This window comes from Aotus nancymaae, unplaced genomic scaffold (assembly GCF_030222135.1).
Source record: "Aotus nancymaae isolate 86718 unplaced genomic scaffold, 86718_ANA_hifiasm-v0.15.2.pri h1tg000072l, whole genome shotgun sequence".
NCBI lineage: Eukaryota > Metazoa > Chordata > Mammalia > Primates > Aotidae > Aotus > Aotus nancymaae.
The window spans coordinates 774,131-798,656 of NW_026988487.1; the positions used below are offsets into that span (position 1 = coordinate 774,131).

The 24,526-nt window shown below is 43.9% G+C and overlaps 1 protein-coding gene across 1 annotated transcript in view; it reads right to left on the minus strand.

The window, feature by feature from the left end:
- Nucleotides 1-660: 660 nt before the first annotated feature.
- Nucleotides 661-24,526, minus strand: part of MRPL45 (mitochondrial ribosomal protein L45) — a 29,423-nt gene continuing 5,557 nt past the window's right edge. The window contains exons 4-8 of the mRNA XM_064367478.1: nt 18,636-18,734; nt 4,923-4,971; nt 3,171-3,320; nt 1,586-1,759; nt 661-1,372 (exon numbers count right to left, since the gene is read on the minus strand). Coding sequence (XP_064223548.1) covers nt 1,286-1,372; nt 1,586-1,759; nt 3,171-3,320; nt 4,923-4,971; nt 18,636-18,734 — 559 coding nt within the window. The 3' untranslated portion in view covers nt 661-1,285. The remainder of the gene's footprint in view (nt 1,373-1,585; nt 1,760-3,170; nt 3,321-4,922; nt 4,972-18,635; nt 18,735-24,526) is intronic.

A 24,526-nucleotide genomic window follows, 5' to 3' on the forward strand; every position in this document is an offset into this window, starting at 1 on the left:
AAGAGAAGTATGGCCGGGTGCGGTGGCTCACGCCTGTAATCCCAGCACTTTGGGAGGCCAAGGTGGGCAGATCACCTAAGGTCAGGAGATCGAGGCCAGCCAGGCCAACACATAGTGAAACCCCATCTCTGCTAAAAAAAAAAAAAAAAAAAAATTAGTCAGGCATGGTGATGTATGCCTGTAGTCCCAGCTAATTGAGAAGCTGAGGCAAGATAATAGCTTGAACCTGGGAGCCAAAGGTTGCAGTGAACTGAGATTGTGCCACTGTACTCCAGCCTGGGCAACAGAGCAAGACTCCGTCTCTAAAAAACAAAACAAAGTTATTCTCTTGTCACGTTCAGATGACCCAAGACACATGGCCATGTGAGGTCCCACACCCTTCTAACAGCCCATCTGGAGCTAAGAAACAAGGAGGGGCTGGCCTATTTTCCTCTACACAGGTTCATACTCTTGTACATTCACCTTCGATACTGGGCAGGAAAGAACAGTCCCCATCTCCAAGTGGTGTTAGAAATCAGGGAACCAAGTACTGCAGATGAATCTTCCAAATGTAACAACCTGTCCATGGCCCCTGCCTCCCCCGACGCTTCCTGATACAGTCAATAATTAAGAACACAAATAAATAAATAAATAAATAAATAAAATAACACAATCAAAGGCTGAGGGATGAATTATTTCTTTGTATTTTTCCATAAAACACAAATGCTGCTTCATCAGTGAGTCAGTGTATGAAAAAGGCTCTCTTAAATATCTTATAAACACTAATTATTCCTTCCAAGTCTGGATTTCCTTAAAATCCTATCACTCACAAGTAGGCTCATCTTCCACTTCTGCCATTTAAAGGCTGGTCTACTCCCAGCCTGAACCAGGGAAAATGTACAGAACTCACCAAAATTTTTCCAACACTCTGACAGTGTTTTATTTCAAACTCTAATCCCTGCCCTGTGATTACAAAGAGGATGCTGCTGGTTCTCTCTCAAAGTCCCTGCTGTGGGAAAAACTGGTATCCAATGTTCTCTGAAACATGCTGTCTTTCATCTAGACTCAGAAGCTAGACATACAATTTAAACAGGTATAACAGGGCCAGGTCCGTAGTCCTGTTATACGTGCCACCTACTAGGGCCCAGCCATCAGCCATGGTTGTTGAGGAGGAGACTGCTGAAAAGACCTGAGCAGGATGGGAGAGAACAAAGGTAGTTCTTTCTATTGCATGATAGGGATGGAAGACTTCAAAGCTTCCAGCAACCTCATTACCCAGGCTTCACTCCAGAAGTCATTTTTGCCATCAGGCTAGCTGAGGCTTCTGGGCCTCTCCTTGTGCCTCTTCATATTCTTCTCCTGGTTTCAGCTGAGGGCCAGGGATCATCACCGTCTGAAAAAGCAGGATACCAAGTTACCCACCAAACAAGTCCATGGCTAACCCAGAAGAACTTCATCCCTTGCTCCTACCCACCCACCTACCCACCAAGCCTTCCCTTTCCCGGTGGTACATCACCCCCTCTCGCCACTAGGTGGAACCCAACAGAGTGGCTGAGGAGACCATGAGTACGGCCTCAGCTATCTTAAAGGACTCAAGCCACCTTACCTTAATGATGGGCTGCTTAGGGGGTGCCCATGAGGGAACGATCTTGCCATGCATTCTCCAGCTTCCATAGGGGTTTACCAACTGCTTTTCAAATACAACGTACTCCAGGACATCCTTGGGTACATCTTCCTGTCCATACATCAACCGGCCAAACCGGTCATAGATGGCCAGAGTCTACAAGGATGAAAGCAAAGCTGGCCTCTTAGTTTTTTTGGTGTGTGAGTTGTTTATTTTATTGCCACACAACCTTTTTTTTGAGACAGAGTCCCACTCTGTTGCCCTGGCTAGAGTGCAGTGGCTCGATCTTGGCTCACTGCAACCTCCGCCTCCTGGGTTCAAGCGATTCTTCTGCTTCAGCCTCCCAAGGAGCTGGGAGCTGGGATTACAGGCACGTGCCACCACGCCCGGCTGATTTTTTTTTAGTATTTTTAGTAGAGATGGGGTTTCACCATATTGGCCAGGCTTGTCTCAAACTCCTGACCTCAGGTGATCCACCCGCCTTGGCCTCCCAAAGTGCTGTGATTACAGGTGTGAGCCACGAGGCCCAGCCTGCCACACAACCATTTTTGAAACAACTATAAAAAAAAAATTTTTTTTTTTTTTTGAGACAGAGTCTTGCTCTGTTGCCCAGCCTGGAGGGCAGTGGTGTGATACCATCTCACTGCAACCTCCATCTCCCAGGTTCACGATTCTCCTGCCTTAGCCTCCTGAGTAGCTGGTACTACAGGCATACGTCATCATGCCGGGCTAATTTTTGTATTTTTAGTATAGACGGGGTTTTGAAATGTTGGCCAGGCTGGTCTTGAACTCCTGACCTTAAGTGATCTGCCCACTATGGTCTCCCAAAGTGCTGGGATTACAGGCGTAAGTTACTGTGCCCAACCAGAAAAAAATCTTAATGGGCAGAAAAAAATTATCTCAGAATTCTGAATCTAGGCCTATCTAATCAACTACTGACACTTTACTCTTACAAGTTCTTTGACGGGGGCAAAGAGAGGGAGGAGTTAAGACCAAGAAGGAGCCGGGCACAATGGCTCATGCCTATAGTCCCAGTACTTTGGGAGGCGAAGGTGGGCGGATCACTTGAGCCCAGGAGTCTGAGACCAGCTTGGGCAACATGGCAAGACCCTGTCTCTAGAAAAAATTCAAAAATTAGCCAGGCATGGTAGTGTGCCCCTGTAGTCCTAGCTACCTGGGAGGCTGAAGTGGGAGGATTGCTTGAGCCCAGGAGGTTGAGGCTGCAGTGAGCCATAATTGCATCACTTTACTCCAGCCTGGGTGACAGAATGAGACCATGTCTTAGAAAATTAAAAAAAAAAAAAAGTGTCATTCTCTCTGATGCCAAAAAATAGAAAAGAAAAAAAAAAAAAAGACCAGGAAGGGCGGGAGAGAATATCTTCACACATGTCTCAGTACAGCCAACATGTAACAGTGGGAAGGGGACAGTGGCACAGCAAGGAAGACAGACCACGGTGTACCTTTTGTTAGCGTCTACAGTCCTGGGCAACGATACCCAGCACTCTAGAGGGAGGTGCCCAAGCTGAGAGTGAGAAAAGCTGGGAGGAAGGCAGACTAGTGCCTCTACCTGCCGGGTGTGCATGCGCACGGTGACCTGGCCGTACATGTTGCTCTCGTTCACCATACTTGAACAGCGAACTTGAACAACATGGGAGGGCTCTAAGGATTCCACAAAGCTCCAGCGGACCGTCTTATATTTGATGTCCCAGGTCATGTCCTAAGGGCAAAGGAGAACAAGTTCAACTGGATTTTTCCATCACTTTAGGGAAGCTGGTGCTGCCACACTGCTCTCACTTCCTGCAAGACTACAGCCAACAGGCAGCACACCTTCCCAAGTTTTGTTTAAGCTATTGTTCAAGCTCACCTGACAACTTTCTCTTCATCTAAATCACAACTTCAGACCCACCCTCCTCTTTGAGGCCCCTTCTCCAAATCAATGAAAACCACATTCCAAACTGCCAGCATGCCCCAAATACCATCATCCCTCCCATACACTTTCATAATCTGGCAATTATTGCATGTACTTGTGTTGACCATATATATATATATATATTCCCCACACACACACACTCAGCTATTAACAGTGGAAAGTGGGAATTTTATAGGGCCATGAGGGCTAAACTGTTAAGACTCAGGAAAATGGATAGAAATTCAAGTTCTACCGATAGAAACTCAAGTTCTTATTCTTGAATCTCTAATTAAACCATAAAGTTCTTATCCTTGGGGGTCCCTCCAAGTACCTCATACTCCTGTTACCACTCAATATAAGCCTCATGAACTCTTGTTACATCCTTTATGATGGTGCAGGCATATGGAGCTGTGGGCTACTGTGGCCCCTATCCTGGCCTCGGGACCTATGCTCCTGCAGTGTCATTACTGCTTGTTGAGGGACTTCTTTCATTTGCCAGGGCCCTTGCCAGAGTCCGTGTCAAGACATTATCATTCAGCTACAAGCAATGGAACTTAAGCCTGTGCCTTAAACTTCCTGCACTCTCAAAACTGATTCTTCTCAAGAAAAACCAGGCTGGGCGCGGTGGCTCATACCTGTAATCCCAGCACTTTGGGAGGCCAATGCGGGTGGATCACCTGAGGTCGGGAGTTCAAGACCAGCCTGACCAACTGCAGAAACCGTGTCTCTACTAAAAATACAAAATTAGCTGGGTGTGGTGGCGCATGCCTTTGTAATCCCAGCTACTCAGAGGCTGAGGCAGGAAAATTGCTTGCACCTGGGAGGTGGAGGTTGCAGTGAGCCGAGATCACACCATTGCACTCCAGCCTGGGCAACAAGAGGGAAACTCCATGAAAACAAAACAATAAAACAGGGTTTCACCATCTTGGCCAGGCTGGTCTCCAACTCCTGACCTCAGGTGATCTGCTTGCCTCAGGCTCCCAAAGTGCTGGGATTACAGGCATGAGTCACCACACCCGGCCCAGCATTTGTTTTAATAACAAAAACCTCAGTATTCCATATGGGAACAAGTGAAGGAATAAACAACACAATGGAAATTCTAAAGCTACATTAAACATGCATACAAGCTGGGCGGGTGGCTCATGCCTGTAATCCCAGTTACTTGGGAGGCTGAGGCAGGAAAATCGCTTGAACCCTGCAGGCAGAGGTTTCAGTGAGATGAGATCGCACCATTGCGCTCCAGCCTGGGAAACAAGAGCGAAACTCCATCTCAAAAAAAGAAAGATATAACTCTATCAAGACAGTTGAAGGTGAGCAAAAAAAGAAAAAAAAAAAAAAAAGAAGACCAGAGATAATATCTAGAATCTGTCCGTCGGGCACCCCAGATGTCTAAGAAGGATTAGAACTTACTGGAAAACAGTGTTCGGTTACCAAGGTATGAAGTCGGTCATGGTCTGAGCTAGAAAAGAAAGCAATAAATATCATTGACTACTGTCCTTATAATACCCCGTATGAAAATTGAAAATGGGCCTGAAAATGGAAACAATTCAGTTTTACAAACGTTTTCTGCACATCCACTGTAAGCCAGGTATATAATATGCTAAGTTCTGGGGACACAAAGATGAACAATAATGTGAGTTACCAGAAAACCCTGAGATCTAATAACAGAGTAAAATTAGGTTAGAAGTAAAAAATAAATTTTTTAAAAATTATGTTTAAAAAACAAAACAAAAACCAAAAAAAGTATGTTTAAATCTAAGGAGTAGGAGGAAATTTCTCTAAAATTACCACACATCCTTAAGATGGGTACCCTCACTGGGACATAGGACATGGTTTTTGCTTTAAGCTGGTATGAGCAACAAAGTTCAACAAAAGTAACAATCAAAAGCTTGTCTTACCTCCTCTTGCCTCTGACCCAGCATCAATAACATCTGGCTTGGCCTTATATCTTACATTCTTGTCTTTGAACTTAGTGAAGATAATCATGTCTTTCCTGGTCCTATATTCTCTCCTTTATCTTGTTGCTGTGTGAGTGGCCAAGTCATGCTGACTCTATACAGTAATGGTTTTAAAAAACACGAAACAGACAACAAACCCTAGGTCCTATAGATACAAGATTTTAGGACAGCTCCTAACTGATGAGTCTCAAGCCTAAGGCCAAAGATTAGCTTCTTTCAGATACACACATGACTTTTCCTCGGTTTACTATGAGCAGTTTAACTCTTTGTTCCCTTTGAAAAATCTTGCTCTCTAAGCCAAAGTGGGTAAGGGATCAGTTCTAACATGTCTATCTGCTTCCCTTTCATCTCTATTCCTAATAGAAAAGATCCCGAGTTGCCAGGCACAGTGGCTCACGCCTGTAATCCCAGCACTTTGGGAGGCCGAGGCGGGTGGATCACGAGGTCAAGAGATCGAGACCATCCTGGTCAACATGGTGAAACCCCGTCTCTACTAAAAATACAGAAAATTAGCTGGGCATGGTGGCGTGTGCCTGTAATCCCAGCTATTCAGGAGGCTGAGGCAGGAGAATTGCCTGAACCCAGGAGGCGGAGGTTGCGGTGAGCCGAGATCCCGCCATTGCACTCCAGCCTGGGTAACAAGTACGAAACTCCACTCGGAAAAAGATTCCGAGTCATTTCCTCTACTATAGGGACAGACTAGACGACTGAGCTGTGGTGACAACTACCATGATGACCATCACTGGCACTTATGAGTGAACTCCTCCTCCTCACTATCATGGCATAGAAGTCTTCAGTGGAAATAAACTCCATTTTCCATAAGTTCACTTACTATTTTGCAATATAATTTTCTCTGAAAAATAAAAGGTAGACATCTGCTTATCCAACATAATAGACCGAGTTAATGTCAAATTATCCCCAGTATAAATATTTAGAAATGTTGGATAAAATGAGCGAGGTGCAGTGGCTCACACCTGTAATCCCAGCACTTTGGGAGGCCAAGGCGGGTGGATCGTGAGGTCAGGAGATCAAGACCATCCTAGCCAACATGGCGATTTATGGTGCCTGTATGGCAAAGGAATTTCTTTTCTTTTTCTTTTCTTTTTTTTTTTTTGAGACAGAGTCTCACTCTGTCAGCCAGGCTGGAGTGCAGTGGCACGATCTCAGCTCACTGCAACCTCTGCCTCCCAGGTTCAAGCAATTCTCTGCCTCAGCCTCCCCGAGTAGCTGGGATTACAGGTGCCCACCACCACACCCGGCTAATTTTTGTATTTGTAGTAGAGTTGGGGTTTCACCATGTTAGCCAGGCTGGTCTTGAACTCCTGACTTCATGATCCACCTGCATCAGCCTCCCAAAGTGCTGGGATTACAGGCATGAGCCACTGTGCCCAATCAAGAAAGAATCTTGAAAGCAGCAACAGGCTGGGCACAGCAGCTCATGCCTATAATCCCAGCACGTTGGGAGGCAGAGGCAAGAGGATTGCTTGAAGCCAGGAGTTCGAGATCAACCTGGGCAACAAAGCAAGACCCCTGTCTCTACAAAAAATTAGAAAAAAAAAAAAAAAATTAGCCAAGCACAGTGGCATACACCTGTAGTCCCAGCTACTGAGGGCTGAGGTGGGAGGATCACTTGAGCCCAGCAGGTTGAGGCTACAGTGGAGCTATGACTGCACCACTGTGCTCGCTCCAGCCTGGCTGACAAAGCGAGACCCTTACTCTTAGGAAAAAAAAAGAAAGAAGGAACGAAAGAAACAAAGGCTCTTCTGGTAGAGCATTTTAAAAATTATAAAAATTAAATTAAAAATTTTTTTTAAAAAGGAAAGAAACAGGCTAAAGGGAATCCTTCAGGCTAAAATGAAAACACACCAGACAGTAACTCAAAGCCACAAGAAAGAACAAAAGACACTAGTCACAGTAAATACAAAATATAAAAGCCCGTAGTATTGTACTTTTGGTTTATAATTCCTCATTTTTCATCCTATACAATTTAAAAGGCAAATGCATAAAACAACAATTATGAATTGATATAATGGCCACCCAAGGTATAAAACTGTAATCTATGATAATGAAGTGGGAGAGACATAATGAAGTGGGAGAGAGAGACATATAGGAGCAGAGTGTTTGTATATTATTGAAACTAAGTTGATATTATTCAAACTAGGTTGAACTAGCCACCAAGCCCAGCGGTGTTTCTTTCTCTATTTCTGCAAAAAACACTGCTGGGGCCGGATGCAGTGGCTCAAGCCTGTAATCCCAACAATTTAGGAGGTCAAGGCAGGTAGATCACCTGAGGTCAGGAGTTTGAGACCAGCCTGGTCAACATGGTGAAACCCTGTCTCTACTAAGAATACAAAAATTAGCCAGTCACGGTGGCATGCATCTGTAGTCCCAGCTACTTGGGAGGCTGAGGGAGAAGAATCACTTGAACCCAGGAGGCAGAGGTTGCGTTGAGTGGAGATTGCGCCACTGCACTCCAGCCTGTGACAGCGAGACTCCATCTCAAAACAAAACAAAACAAAAATCTTAAAATTCACATGGAATTTCAAGGGACCTCGAACAGTCAAAACAATTTTGAAAATGAAGAATAAAGTTGGAGGACTCATACTTCCCAATTTCAAAATCTACTACAAAGCTACAGTAATAAAAAATGTGGTACCAGCCAAAAAAACAAAACAAAACAAAACAAAACAAAAAAACCATCTATAGGTCAATGGAATACAAAAAGAATGCCAAGACCACTTAATGGGAAAGGACAGTCTCTTCAATAAACGGCGCTAGAAAAATGGATACTCACATGCAAAAGAAAGAAAAAATAACACCACATAATTTTCACTGTCTACAAAAACTAACTCAAAATGGAGCAAACACTTGAATGTGAGAGCTAAAACTATAAAAATCTTAGAGGAAAAGATAGGAGAAATACTTCACGACACTGGATTTGGCAATAATTTCTTGAATATGACAACAAAAGAAAAAACCCAATATGGTAACAAAAGAAAAAAATCCAATAAACTGAATTTCATCAAAATTTAAAACTTTTTGGCCGGGCATGGTGGCTCACGCCTGTAATCCCAGCACTTTGGGAGGCCAAGGTGGGCAGATCACAAGGTCAGAAGTTTGAGACCAGCCTGGCCAGTATGGTGAAACCCCATCTCTATTAAAAAATAAAAATAAAAAATAATAAAAATAAATAAAAATTTTTTTAAATTAAAAAATTAAAAACTTTTTTGCATCAAAGGATACTTCCAAAAGTGAAAAAAAATGGCCACGCACGATGGCTCACACCTGTAATCCCAGGACTTTGGGAGACCAAGGCAAGTGGATCACCTGAGGTCAGGAGCTCAAGACCAGCTTGGCCAACATAGTGAAACCTCATCTCTGCTAAAAATACAAAAATTAGCTGGGTGTGGTGGCAGGCACCTGTAATCCCAGCTACTCAGGAGGCTGAGGCAGGAGAATCACTTGAACCCAGGAGGCAGAGGTTGCAGTGAACCAAAATCACACCATTACACTCCAGCCTGGGCAACAACAGCAAGATTCCGTCTTTAAAAAAAAAAAAAAGGCTGTGGCGGTGGCTCATGCCTGTAATCCCAGCACTTTGGGAGGCCAAGGTGGTGGATCACCTGAGGTCAGGGGTTCGAGACCAGCCTGGCCAACATGGCGAAACCCTGTCTCTACTAAAAATACAAAAATTAGCCACACATGGTAGCTTGTGTCTGTAATCCCAGTTACTTGGAAGGCTTAGGCAAAAGAATTGCTTGAACCCAGGAGGCAGAGGTTGCAGTGAGCCAAGATCACGCCACTGCATTCCAGCCAGGGCGAAAGAGACTCCATCTCGAAAAAAAAAAAAAAAGCTGGGCATGGTGACTCACAAGGTCAGAAGACCGAGACCATCCTGGCCAACATGGTGAAATGCTTTCTCTACTAAAAACACAAAAATTAGCTGGCTGTGGTGGCGCACGCCTATAATCCCAGCTACTCGGGAGGCTGAGGCAGGAGAAGAGCTTGAACTAGGGAGTCGGAGTTTGCAGTGAGCCAAGATCTCTCCACTGCACTCCTGACAGAGCAAGAATCTGTCTCAAAAAAAAGTGAAAAGAAAAACCATAAAATGGGGGGAAATATTAGCAAAGCATATATCTGATAAGAGATTAATATCTAGAATACATAAAAAACTCCTATAACTCAACAACAAAATAACAAACAACCAAATTTAAAAATAGACATGGCCAGGCATGATGGCTCACACCTGAATTCCCGCACTTTGGGAGGCCAAGGCGGGCAGATCACAAGGTCAAGAGATCAAGACCATCCTGGCCAACATGGTGAAACCCTGTCTCTACTAAAAATACAAAAATTAGCTGGGTGCGGTGGCATGCACCTGTATTCCCAGCTACTCGGGAGGCTGAGGCAGGAGAATCACTTGAACTCATGAGGCAGAGGTTGCAGTGAGCCAAGATTGTGCTACTGCACTCAGCCTGGAGGCAGAGTGAGACTGCATCTAAAAACAAAAACAAAAAAACAAAAAAACAAAAAAAACCAGACCTTTCTGGGCTAGGTGTGGTGACTCACACCTATAATCCCAGCACTTTGGGAGGCTGAGGCGGGTGGATCATCTGAGGTCAGGAGTTCAAGACCAGCCTGGCCAACATGGCCAGACCCTGTTTCTACTAAAAATACAAAAATTAGCTGGGAATGGTGGTGTGCACCTGTAATCCCAGCTACTTGGGAGGCTGAGTCAGGAGAATCACTTGAACCTGGGAGGCAGAGGTTGTAGTGAGCTGAGATTGCCCCACTGCAGTCCAGCCTGAGCAACAGAGTGAGACTCTGTCTCAAAAAAAAAAAAAAATAGGCCTTTCTTCAAAGATGTACAAACGGCCAATAAGCACATGAAAAAATGCTCAGTATCACCAGCTATTAGGGAAATACAAAGCAAAACCATAATGAGATACCATACTTCAAAAAAAAAAAAAGAGATACCATACTTCACACCCATGAGGATGCCTATTATAAAAAGAAAAAGGCTGGACTCAGTGGCTCATGCCTATAGTCCTAGCACTTTGGGAAGTTTAGGCAGGAGGACTGCTTGAGCCCAGGAGTTTGAGACGAGGCTGGGCAATATAGTGAGACCTCATCATACACACACACACACACACACACACATTATCATATGTATATATATATATATATGTATTTTTTTTTTAAGAAAGGGAAGTAATAGGTATCAGTGAGGGTATAGAGAAACTGGAATCCTTATGCACTGCTGGTAGGAATATAAAACAGTGTAGCTGCTATGGAAAACCATATGGTGGTTCCTCAAAAAGTCTGGGTTTTTTTTTGAGACAGAGTCTCATTCTGTCACTGAGGCTGGAGTGCAGTGGTGCAGTCATAGCTCACTACAGCCTCAAAAACCCCTGGGCTCAAGCAATCTTTCTGCCATAGCGTCTTGAATAGCTAGGACTACAGGCATGCACCACAAAGCCTTGCTGATTTTTTAGATTTTTAAAATTTTTTATAGAGATTGGGTCTCACTATGTTGCCCAGAAACAATCTTCCCACTTCGGCCTGCCAAAGTGCTGGATTACATGTATGAGCCACCACCCAGCCCCTCAAAAAGTTAAACATAGAGTTACCATGTGATCCAACAACTTCAGTTCTGAGTATATACCCAAATGAATTGAAAGCACGAACTCAAATACTTGGACACCAACAATCACAAGAGCATTATGCCACAATAAAAGATGGAAACAACTTGAACGTCCATCACTAGATGAACAGATAAACAAAATGTGGTATATATATATATATATATATATATATATATATACACACAACAGAATATTATTCAGCCTCAATAAGGAAGGAAATTCTGACACACGCTACAATATATATGAACATTGAAGACATCATGCTAAGTGAACTAAACCAATCACAAAAGGTCAAAAACTGTAAGATTCCACTTATGTGAGGTACCTAGATGTCTTCCTCTGTCTGGATGCTATAATAAAAATACCATAAACCAAGTGGCTTATAAACAACATTTATTTCTCATAGTTCTGGAGGGTGGGAAGTCCAAGATCAAGGCACTGGCAAATTTGGTATCTAGTGAGGGCCCGTTCCTGATAGATGGTGACTTCTTGCTGTGTCCTCAAATCATGGAAGGGGAGCACAAGTTCCTTGGGGTTTCTTTCATAAGGGCACTATTGCCATTCATGAGGGCTCCAGTCTCATGACCTCATCAATTCCCAGAGGTACCCCCACAGCCTATACCATCACCTTGGGGGTTAGGATTTCAACATATGAATTTTCGGGAGACACAAGCATTCAGACCATAGCATCAGGATGGGTAAATTCATAAAGAAAGTAGAATGGAGGTTACCAGGTGATAAGGGAAAAGGGCAACATTTCTGTTTGGGATGAACGCAATCTGGAAAAGGATAGTGGTAAGAATTGTACAACATCGTGAATGTACTTATTAATGCCACTGAATTATATATTTCAAAATGATTAAAATGGTAAACTTTATGTGTATTTTACCACAAATATATAAAAGCTATTCTTAATCTTACAATTTTTAAGATAAATGATTGTCTTTGATTTTTCTAAAATATTATTTGTTAAAAAAAAAATGCAGGAATACAAAATGACAAGAAAACTGTATCAACACTTTGGGAGGCCGAGGTGAGAGACTGCTTGAGGCCAGAGTTCGAGACCAGCCTGGGCAACATGGCAAGTCCCTGTCTCTACAGAAAATTTAAAAATTAGCCAAGTATAATGGCATGTACTAAGTGCCAACTACTTGGGAGGCTGAAATGGGAGGATCACTTGAGCCTGGGAGGCCAAGGCTGCAGTGAGCCATGATTGTACCACTGTACTCTAGCCTGGGTGACAGAGCAAGATCCTGTCTCAGAAAACAAAAACAAGGCCAGGCGCGGTGGCTCACACCTGTAATCCCAGCACTTTGGGAGGCTGAGGTGGGTGGATTACGTGAGGTCAGGAGTTTGACACCAACCTGACCAATAAGGTGAAATGCCTACTAAAAATACAAAAATTATACAGGTGTCATGGCATGTGCCTGTAGTCCCAGCTACTCGAGGGGCTGAGACAGGAGAAATGCTTGAACTCGGGAGACAGAGTGAGCTGAAATCGCACCACTACACTCCAGTCCGGGCAACAGAGGGAGACTCCATCTCAAAAACAAAAACAGGCAAGGCATGGTGGCTCACGACTGTAATCCTAGCACTTTGAGAGGCCGAGGTGGGTGGATGACAAGGTCAGGAGATCTAAGACCATCCTCGCTAACACAGTGAAACCTGTCTCTACTAAAAATGGAAAAAATTAGCCAAGCGTGGTGTCACCTGCCTGTAGTCCCAGCTACTCAGGAGGCTGAGGCAGGAGAATCGCTTGAACCCAGGAGGCTGGTTTGCAGTGAGCCGAGATCGAAGCACTGCACTCCATCCTGGGCAACAGAGAGAGACTGTCTCAAACAAACAAACAAACAAACAAAACGGCAAGAACCAAAACCCAGAAGAAAAAAATTAGACAAGAGAAAGTGGACCCATTGAATACATAGATTTTAAAGTTATCAGACACAGATTTTAAAATAACTGTGATTAGTACGTTCAAGAAATTAGATGTCAGAATGGAGAATTTTACCAGAGAATTGGGCACACTAAAAAAAAAAAAAGAAAATTCTAAAAGTGAAAAACAGAAAATAAATATAAAATTAAGAACTCAATAGGTAGGTCTGACAGCAGATTAGGTACAACTGAAAAGAGGACAGGAAGACAGATCAGAAAATATCCAGACTAAAGCTGGAGGGGAAAAAAAAGGTTGGAAAAATATAGAAAAGAGCTGAAGACACATTTGGCACACAGCGAAAGATCTAACATATGTGTATTCAGGACTACACAAGGAGACGAGAAAGTGGAGCAGAAGCAGCATCTGAAGAGATGAGTTCTCACTGAGAATTTTCCAACACTGACAAAAAAAACCACCCAAAGATTTAAGAAGCAATATGAACCCAGAGCAGGATAAAAGACATACACATGGCCCAGTGTGGTGGCACATGCCTATAATCTCAACATTTTGGGAGTCTTTTGAGGTGGAAGGATCGCTTGAAGCCAGGGATTCAAGACCAGACTGGGCAACATGGCCAGACCCTGTCTCTACAAAAAACTAAAACAAATAAAAATTTAAGAAGGCAGACACCCATAGCTAAATCACAGTAAATTGATGAACATTAAAGAGAGAAAAAAAACTTTTTTTTTTTTTGATATGGAGTCTTGCTCTGTCACCCAGGCTGGAGTACAGTGGCACAATCTTGGCTCACTACAACCTCCACCTCCCGGGTTCAAGCAATTCTCCTGCCTCACCCTCCTGAGTAGCTGGGATTACAGGCATGCGCCACCACGCACAGCTAATTTTTGTATTCTTAGTAGAGATAAGGTTTCACCATGTTGGCCAGGCTGATCTCGAACTATTGACCTCGTGATCCGCCCGCCTCAGCCTCCCAAATTATTGGGATTACAGGCGTGAGCCACTGCTCCTGGCCCGAGAAAAAATCTTAAAAGCACACAAAGTAAAAGTAAACTTTTCCCGCCCCCCAGTAAAAATAAACTTTAACAACATTTTTAAAAAATTGCTAATTTCTCAATAGAAACAACAGGAACGCTGAGGCGGACAAATCGCCTGAGGTCAGGGGTTAAGACCAGCTGGCCAACATGGGGAAACCTGTCTCTCCTAAAAAATACAAAAATTAGCCAGGTGTGGTGGCACACCTGGCTGCTCGGGAGGCTGAGGCAGGTGAATCACTTGAACCTGGGAGATGGAGGGTGCAGTGAGCCAAGATGGTACCACTGCACTCCAGTCTGGGCGACAGAGCAAGACCTCGTCTCACAAAAAAAAAAAAGAAAAAAGAAAAGAAAAGAAAGAAACAACAGTAAACTAACCTTTTCATGATCCCCAGACTAAAAAAAAAAAAGAAGAAATAATCAAGCCAAGATCATACCACTGCACTCCAGTCAGGGTGACAGAGTAAGCCTTCATCTCAAAAGAAAAGGGAGAAAGAGAAAGGGAAAGGGAAAGGGAAGAAACAATAGTAACCTAATCTTTTTATGATCCCCAGATTAAAAAAAAAGAAGAAATAATTGAGATGACCTCTTCGAATTCTGATAGAAAATAACTATTGAACAGGAATTCTCTACCCAAATAAAACATCCTTCAGAAACAAAATGGGGCCAGGCACAGTGGCTCATGCCTGAAATTTCAGTACTTTGCGAGGCCAACGTAGGTGGATTGCTTGAGCCCAGGAGTTTTGAGACCAGCCTGGAAGGTCTCCCTGTATTGAGCAGAACTCCCTCTCAAAAAATAAAATAAATTTTTAAAAAATGTTTTTGCCAGGCCCGGTGGCTCACACCTGTAATCCCACCACTTTGGGAGGCTGAGATGAGTGGATCGCTTGAGGTCAGGAGTTCAAGACCAGCCTGGCTAACATGGTGAAACCCCATCTCTAGTAAAAATACAGAAATTAGCCAGGTGTGGTGGCGCATGCCTGTAATCCCAGTTACTTCAGAGGCTAAGGCAGGAGAATTGCTTGAACCCAGTAAGCAGAGGTTGCAGTGAGCTGAGATCACACCACTACACTCCAGCCTAGAACAGAGCAAGATTCCATCTCAAAAAAAAAATGTTTTGAGAAATAAAAGAAGGTGGGTCAGACGCGGTGGCTCACGCCTGTAATCCCAGTACCTTGGCAGGCCGAGGTGGGCAGATCACCTGAGGTCAGGAATTCAAGACCAGCCTGGCCAACAAGGTGAAACCCCATCTATACCAAAAATACAAAATATAGCTGGCGTGGTGGCAGGCACCTGTAATCCCAGCTACTCAGGAATCTGAGACAGGAGAATTGCTTGAATCTGAGAGGCGGAAGTTGCAGTGAGCCAAGATTGCACCACTGCACTCCAGCCTGGGCAATGGAGAGAGACTCTGTCTAAAAAATAAAACAAGGCTGGGCATAGCGGCTCACATCTGTAATCCCAGCACTTTGGGAGGCTTATGCAGGCAGATCACCTAAGGTCAGGAGTTTCAGACCAGCCTGGCCAACATGGTGAAGCCCCATCTTTATTAAAAATACAAAAATTATTGGTCTTCAAAGCAAGGAGATAAGTAAAGAAAAATAAATAAATAAATAAAAAATAAAGCTAGGCGTGGTGGCTCAGGCCTATAATCTAAGCACTTTGGAGGCCAAGGTGGGCAGATCACCTGAGGTCAGGAGTTCAAGACCAGCCTGACCAACATGGTGAAACCCTGTCTTAAAAATATAAATAAATAAAAAATAAAATAAATAAAAAAATAAAAAATAAAATACAAAAATTGGAGGCCAGGTACAGTGGCTCACACCTGTAATCCTGGCACTTTAGGAGGCCAAAGTGCGGCCGGGCGCGGTGGCTCACGCCTGTAATCCCAGCACTTTGGGAGGCCGAGGCGGGTGGATCACGAGGTCAAGAGATCGAGACCATCCTGGTCAACAAGGAGAAACGCCATCTCTACTAAAAATACAAAAAATTAGCGGGGCATGGTGGCACGTGCCTGTAATCCCAGCTACTCAGGAGGCTGAGGCAGGAGAATTGCCTGAACCCAGGAGGCGGAGGTTGCGGTGAGCCGAGATCGCACCATTGCACTCCAGCCTGGGTAACAAGAGCGAAACTCCGTCTCAAAAAGGAGGCCAAAGTGGGCAGATCACAAGGTCAGGAGATCAAGACCACCCTGGCCCAACAAGGTGAAACCTTGTCTCTACTAAAAATACAAAAAATAGCCAGGCGTGGTGGCAGGTGCCTATAATCCCAGCTACTTGGGAGGCTAAGGCAGGAGAATCACTGGAACCCAGGAGGTGGAGGCTGCAGTAAGCCAAGATTGCACCACTGCATTCCAGCCTGGCAACACAGTGAAATTGTCTCAAAAAAAAAGAAAAAACAGGCCGGGCACAGTGGCTCACACTTGTAATCCCAGCACTTTGGGGGGCCAAGGTGGGTGGATTACAAGGTCAAGAGATCAAGACCATCCTGGCCAACACAGTGAAACCCCGTCTCTATTAAAAATATAAAAATTAGCCGGGCATGGTGGCCTGTGCCTGTAGACCCAGCTGCTCAGGAGGCTGAGGCAGGAGAATCGCTGGAACCCAGAAGGTGGAGGTTGCAGTGAGCTGAGATCATGCCATTGCACTCCAGCCTAGGCAACAAAAGCGAAACTCATCTCAAAAAAAAAAAAAAAAATTAGCTGGGTATGGTGGCGTGTGCCTGAAGGTTACTTCAGTTACTTAACTGAAGGCAAAAGAAACAAATCTGTGCAAACAAAAACAAAAACAAAACAAAACAAAGACTATGCCTAAAATAATAGCTACCTGCTGAGAACAGAATGGGTACAAGATAGGGAGTTCACTTACTTGTTTAGACAAAGGTGAGCTTCAATAAAGATATCCTCAAAGAAAAAAAGAAGTAGGACGGAGAGCTGGAAATTTTCACAAGAATAATATATTCATAACTTAGGAAAGGGAAATGGAGATACATAAGACAAACATACAAAAAAGATCAGGATGGGGAGAGATATCCAAGATGGCTGATCACTAGCAGCTCAGGATTGTAGCTCCTAGTGAAAGTGCAGAGAACGAGAGGACGCCACACTTTCAGACGAACTTTTGTTGCTCATGGACCAGAAGATTCCCAGCGGAGGAGCCCCACAGGTTGCCAGCACAACTCTGTGGCTGGCGCGGCAGTTTTGCTGGCGCCTCGGGGGGGTAGTTCTTGGTGCAGAGTGAGTGGGACTGGGTCCCCTTTTGGGAGGCCGAGGCGGGTGGATCACGAGGTCAAGAGATCAAGACCATCCTGATCAACATGGTGAAACCCCGTCTTTACTAAAAATACAAAAAAAATAAGCTGGACATGGTGGCACGTGCCTGTAATCCCAGCTACTCAGGAGGCTGAGGCAGGAGAATTGCCTGAACCCAGGAGGCAGAGGTTGCAGTGAGCTGAGATCACGCCATTGCACTCCAGCCTGGGTAAAAAGAGCGAAACTCCATCTCAAAAAAAAAACAAAAAAAAACAAAGGGACAGAGGAAGATTTACCAACCAAATGGAGAGCAAAAATAAATAAATAAATAAATAATAAGCAGGAGTTGCAATTCTCACCTCTGATAAAATAGACTTTAAAGCAACAAAGATCAAAAGAGGCAAAGGACATTACATAATGGTAAAAGGATCAATGCAACAAGAAGAGCTAACGATCCTAAATATACACGCACCCAATACAGGAGCACCCAGATACATAAGACAAGTTCTTAATGACTTATAAAGAGACTTAGCCTCCCACACAATAATAGTGGGAGACTGTAACATCACATTGTCAATATTAGACTGATCAATGAGATAGAAAATTAACAAGCATATCCAGGACTTGAACTCAGACCCGGAACAAGTCAACTTAATAAACATTTATAGAACTCTCCACTTCAAATACACAAAACAAACATTCTTATCAGTACCATATCACACCTATTCCAAAAGTGACTACATAATTGGAAGTAAAACACTCCTCAATAATTGCATAGCATTTCATAGGTTTAAATGAAATATTGGTTGGCTGCTTGTTTGTTATTTTCTTCCCTTATTCCTTCCTGTCTCCGTTGTTAAGCACAATTATTGGCATAAAAGAGGTTTTCAATCCCCATTTCTAGACTGCATTCTAGCCTGGGCAATAAAGCAATACTCCCGTTCTCTCTCCCTCTTTCTCTTCCTTTTTATTCCTCTTCTTCATTCTTTTTTTCCTTTCTCATTCTTTCTTTTTTTTTCTTCTAAAAAAAAAAAAAGTCCCTCTCAACCCCAGGAAAAAAAAAAAAAAAAGATCAGGATGAATTCAGGGATCAGATGGGGTGAAAAAGGCAGCCATTCTAGCACAAGGTCCCAACACTTGCAGGTGGTAGAAATTCCCAGAAGCAGAGAAGGGAGTGAAAGACAGCTTCAGTCACTAACTACTTCCAACAGAGGAAGTTCTCTCACTCTAGATCTCTTACTTGAAGGCAAAAAACAAATCTGTACAAAAAAAAACAAAAAACTGTGCCCAAAATAATAGCTACCTGCTGAGAACAGAATGGGTACAAGACAGGGAGTTCACTTACTTGTTTAGACAAAGGTGAGCTTCAATAAAGATATCCTTAGCTTTTTCAGGGAAGTCCTTCATTTTAAAACTGGCATCATGTTCTTTTATCCTCCGGATTCTGTAAAATTAAGCCTGAGTATTACTTCTAAAAAAATCTTACGCCAGGCGCAGTGGCTCACGCCTGTAATCCCAGCACTTTGGAAGGCCGAGGTGGGCGGATCACCCGAGGTCAGAAGTTCGAGACCAGCCTGGCCAACATGGAGAAACCCCATCTCTTTAAAAAAAAAAAAAAAAAAAAAACTTACAATTCCATAATTCACAGTTGACATTCATGTCCATCCACTTACTCTATAATTGACTTTTTTTTTTTTGAGACGGAGTTTCACTCTTGTTACCCAGGCTGGAGTGCAATGGCGCGATCTCGGCTCACCGCAACCTCCACCTCCTGGGTTCAAGCAATTCTCCTGCCTCAGCCTCCTAAGTAGGTGGGACTACAGGTGTGCGCCACCATGCCCAGCTAATTTTTGTATTTTTTTTTTAGTAGAGACGGGGTTTCACCTTGTTGACCAGAATGGTCTCGATCTCTTGACCTCGTGATCCACCCACCTCGGCCTCCCAAAGTGCTGGGATTATAGGCATGAGCCACCGCGCCCGGCCTTTTTTTTTTTTAAGACGGGGTTTCACCATGTTGGTCAGGCTAGTCTTGAACTCCCGACCTCAGGTGATCTGCCTGCCTTGACCTCCAAAGTGCTTGGATTACTGGCGTGAGCCACCACGCCTGGCCGGATCAATAATTGATTTTTTAATGTGTCAAGTCCTGGAAATTCAACTTTCTCTCTCTTAAACCAAGTGCTCTAAAGAAAGACCAAGACTTAATTCCAAGTTCTCTAAGGAGAAAAAAAAAAAAAGACCAAGACTACTCAGTGAAATTTCAGAATTCGAGAATGAAAGATGACATCTTATATGCACTTAAAAAAAGAAAAAACAGGTTTCATACAAATGCTCAAGAGTCAGAATAGGCCAGGTACGGTGGCTCACACCTGTAATCCCAGAACTTTGGGAAGCTGAGGCAGGTGGATCACTTAAGGTCTGGAGTTTGAGACCAGCCTAGCCAATATGAAACTCCATCTCTACTAAAAATACAAAAATAAGCTGAGCGTGGTCATGCACATCTGTAATCCCAGCTACTTGGGAGGCTGAGGGAGAACTGCTCAAACCTGAGAGGTAGACAGTGCAGTGAGCCAAGATCATGGCACTGCACTCCAGCCTGGATGACTGAGCGAGACTCCATCTCAACAACAACAAAAACAACAAAAATTAGCTGGGCCTAGTGGCACATGGCTGTAATCCCAGCTACTCGGGAGGCTGAGGCAGGAGAATCACTTGAACTTGGGGGCAGAGGTTGTAGTAAGCCAAGATTATGCCACTGCACTCCAGCCTGGGCAACAGAGCAAGACTCTATCTCAAAAAACAGAGTCAGAATAACACTGGGCTTCTTAACAGCAACATTAGAAGTTACAAAGACAACAGAGCAGTGCTTTTATTATTCATTCACTCATTCATTCATTCACTGAGACAGGGTCTCACTATGTCACCCAGGCTAGAGTACAGTGGCACCATCAGGGCTCACTGCAGCCTTAACCTCTGGGGCTCAAGCAATCCTTCCACTTCAGCCTCTCAAGTAACTGGGACTATAGGTGTGCACTACCACACTTGGCTAATTTTCACTTTTTTTTTTTTTTGAGACACAGTTTTGCTCATCGCCCAGGCTGGAGTGCAATGGTGTGATCTCAGCTCATTGCAACCTCCAACTCCCAAGTTCAAGTGATTCTCCTGCTTCAGCTTCCTGAAGTAGCTGGGATTACAGGCGCCTGCCACCATGGCTGGTTTATTTTTTTTGTATTTTTAGTAGAGACAGAGTTTCACCATGTTGGCCAGGCTGGTCTTGAACTCCTGATTTCAGGTGATCCACCCAACATGGCCTCCCAAAGTGCTAGGATTACAGGCGTGAGCCACTGTGCCTGGCCAGTTTTCACATTTTTTTTTAGTTTTTGTAGAGACAGGGTCTCACTTTGTTGCCCAGCTGGTATTCAACTCCTGCTCAAGTGATCTTCCTGCCTCAGCCTCCAAGTGTTGAGATTTCAGGCATGTCCCACCACGTCCAGACTTTGAGCAATACTACTTCTTCTTTATTTTTTTAAGGTTGAGCCACCTTGAAATCTGGTTTCAGGCAGCTAGCCGAGCAATACTTTTAATTGAGGAAAAAATTATTTCTATCCCAGAATTGGATACCTGGGAAAATTATAAATGAAGTGAGAGAACAAAAGAAAGATTTATTTTTAGACTTGCAAGATCTCATTTATCCATCATGTAGCCTTTCTCAGGTAGCTGCTAGAGAATGTGCTCCACCCAAGTAATGAAATAAATCATGAAAACATAAAGACATAGGATCCAAGCAACAGAGAATATATCATAAGAGGGAGGCAAGGCCAGGCCTGGTGGCCCACGCCTGTAATTCCAGCACTTTGGGAGGCTAAGGCAGGTGGATCGCCTGAGGTCAAGAGTCCAACATCAGCCTTGCCAACATAGTGAAACACTGTCTCCATTAAAAATACAAAAAAAGCCAGGTGCGGTGGCCCACGCCTATAATCCCAGCACTTTGGGAGGCCGAGGCGGGTGGATCACGAGGTCAAGAGATCGAGACCATCCTGGTCAACATGGTGAAACCCCGTCTCTACTAAAAAAAAATACAAAAATTAGCTGGGCATGGTGGCGCGTGCCTGTAGTCCCAGCTACGCGGGAGGCTGAGACAGAAGAATTGCTTGAACCTGGGAGGCGAAGGTTGCAGTTAGCTGAGATCAAGCCATTGCACTCCAGCCTGGGCAACAAGAACAAAACTCTGGGGCCAGGCGCGGTAGCTCATGCCTGTAATCCCAGCACTTTGGGAGGCCGAGGCGGGTGGATCATGAGGTCAAGAGATCGAGACCATCCTGATCAACATGGTGAAACCCCGTCTCTACTAAAAATAGAAAAAATTAGCTGGGCATGGTGGCGCATGCCTGTAATCCCAGCTACTCAGGAGGCTGAGGCAGGAGAATTGCCTGAACCTAGGAGGTGGAGGTTGCGGTGAGCCGAGATTGCGCCATTGCACTCCAGCCTGGGTAACAAGAGCAAAACTCCATCTAAAAAAAAAAAAAAAAAGAACAAAACTCTGTCTCAAAAAAGGAAAAAAAAAAAGGGGGAGGCAAGAGGAATATTACATCCTAAGATGTACAGTCAGCCCAAAGAGCAAGAAACTAGTCCAGATCAGAACAGGCAAGAAGACTCCAGGAGGGATTTCTTGAAAAAGATGAAATTAATAAAATATTTAATGTTGCCAGGCATGATGGCTCACACCTATAATCCCAGCACTTTGGGAGGCCAAGGCAGGCGGAATATGAGGTCAGGAGTTCAAGATCAGCCTGACCAATATGGTGAAACCCCATCTCTACTGAAAATACAAAAAATTAGCCGGGCATGGTAGTACATGCCTGTAGTCCCAACTACTTTGGAGGCTGAGGCAGAAGAATTGCTTCAACCCGGGAGGCAGAGGTTTCAGTGAGCTGAGATCAAGCCACTGCACTCCAGCCTGGGCAATGCAGCAAGATTCTGTCTCAAGAAATAAACAAAAAACAATGTTTTGAATGCACAGAGAGGAAATTACATAAGCAATAGTTTCATAAGCAAACCAGCAAAATAACACACTTCAGGAAACGTTATTCAGGAAAGAAAAAGTATTCATAATGTACCATGTAACTCGGTTGTCAACAGCATTTTCTAAGTTATAACAATGTAAATAGAGAATCTGATTTAAGCAAAATGTTAATTTAAGTATATTAAAGGAATTTATCCCAGGAATGTGAGGTTGGTTTAACATTTAAAAATCAATTAATAAGGCCTGGCACAGTGTCTCACACCTGTAATGCCAGCATTTTGGGAGGCCAAGGAGGGTGGATCACCTGAGATCAGGAGTTCAAGACCAGCCTGGCTACCACGGTGAAACCCTAACTAAAAATACAAAAATTAGTTGGGCATGGTGGTGTGCTCCTGTAGTCTCAGCTACTCAGGAGGAGGCAGAGACAGGAGAATCACTTGAACCTGGGAGGCGGAGGCTGCAGTGAGCCGAGATGGAGCCACTGCACTCCAGCCTGGGCGACAGAGCAAGATTATATCTCCAAAAAAAAAAAAAAGAAAATCAATTAATATATGTCATCATATCAACAAAATAAAGAACAAATATCACATGATCATTTCAATAGACACAGAAAAATGATTTGACAAAATCTGACACTCCTTTATACTCTTTTAACCTCAAAGGCTTGCTTGTACTGTTCTGCTCCCTAGAATGCTATTCCTCACTACACGTCTCCACCTGGCTAACTCCAAACAAAACAATCCCTTTTTGCTCTGTTGCCCAGGCTGGAGTACAGTGGTGTGATCTCTGCTCATTGCAACCTTGGCCTCCCAGGTTCAAGCAATTCTTCTGCCTCAGCCTCTCGAGTAGCTAGGATTGCAGGCATGCGCCACCACACTCGACTAATTTTTTATTTTTAGTAGAGACAGGGTTTCACCATGTTGGCCAGGCTGGTCTCGAACTCCTGACCTCAGGTGATCTGCCCGCCTTGCCCTCCCAAAGTGCTAGGATTACAGGCATGAGTTACTGTGCCCAGCCACAATCCCAACTTTAAATGTCATTTCCTCAGGGAAGTCTTCCCTGATCTCCCAGGCCAAGTTATCTTTCCCTATTATATGCTCCCATGGAAATCCTACTTCACTATACCCATAATTATTTAATTGTGTGCAATCAGTATTTAATGACTGTTTTCCTCCCCTAGAAGAGAACTGCATGGTAAAACCGTACATGCTTTGTTAATCATCACCATGGACCCTACTCACAGTCCAGGAGAGAAATGCATGAAAGAAAACATTGCTGTATAGAGTATTAGAAGTAATAAATACAAGTGTGCAATTACAATTATAGCAAAGGCAGCACGAAAAATAGTCAGGACGGCTTAAAAACAAACATGATGGCTGGGCACAGTGGATCACGTCTGTAATCCTAGCACTTTGGGAGGCCAAGGAGGGTGGATCACTTGAGGTCGGGAGTTTGAGACCAGCCTGACCAATATTATGAAAACTCGTCTCTACTAAAAATACAAAATTAGTGAGGTGTGGTGGCACATGCCTGTAATCCCAGATACTTGGGAGGCTGAGGCAGGGGAATCACTTGAACCTGGGAGGCTGAGGTTGCGGTGAGCCAAGATCGCACCATTGCACTCCAGCCTGGCAACAAGAGTGAAACTGTCTCAAAAAAAAAAAAAAAAAAAACATACTGTTTGGGTTGGATCTTGAGGAATGAGCTACCAGGAAAAGAAGTGGGGGGAAAAGACATTTCAGGCAAAGGAAAGGAAGAGGCATGGATGGCACAGTACTGGCAAGGAACTGGCAATTAGTTTGGAAATACTAAAATTTAGGATGAGAAAAATGGAATAAGAACACAGGATGTTGCTGAAGAAAAAGGCAAGGATCAGATTATAAAAGCCTTGCATACCATTGAAGATATCTGGATTTTATTCTTTGGGTACAGGAAGCCATAAAAGAGTTCTAAGCAGGGAAGGTGATGTGATAGAATATATATTTAGAGAAATAAGTCATGGCCATGTGAAGAATTAACACTGACTCAATATACTTATGCACATAAACCTTATACATAATACTAAAGAAACCTATGATTTAGATATACTCAGAGCAGCTACTCTGGGCACACTGGCCTATGGGGTAGCCCTGCTCTGCAAGGAACACTACAAATTTTTTAAAAAGATAGACACAGCTGGGTGCAGTGGTTCACACCTATAATCCCAGCACTTTGGG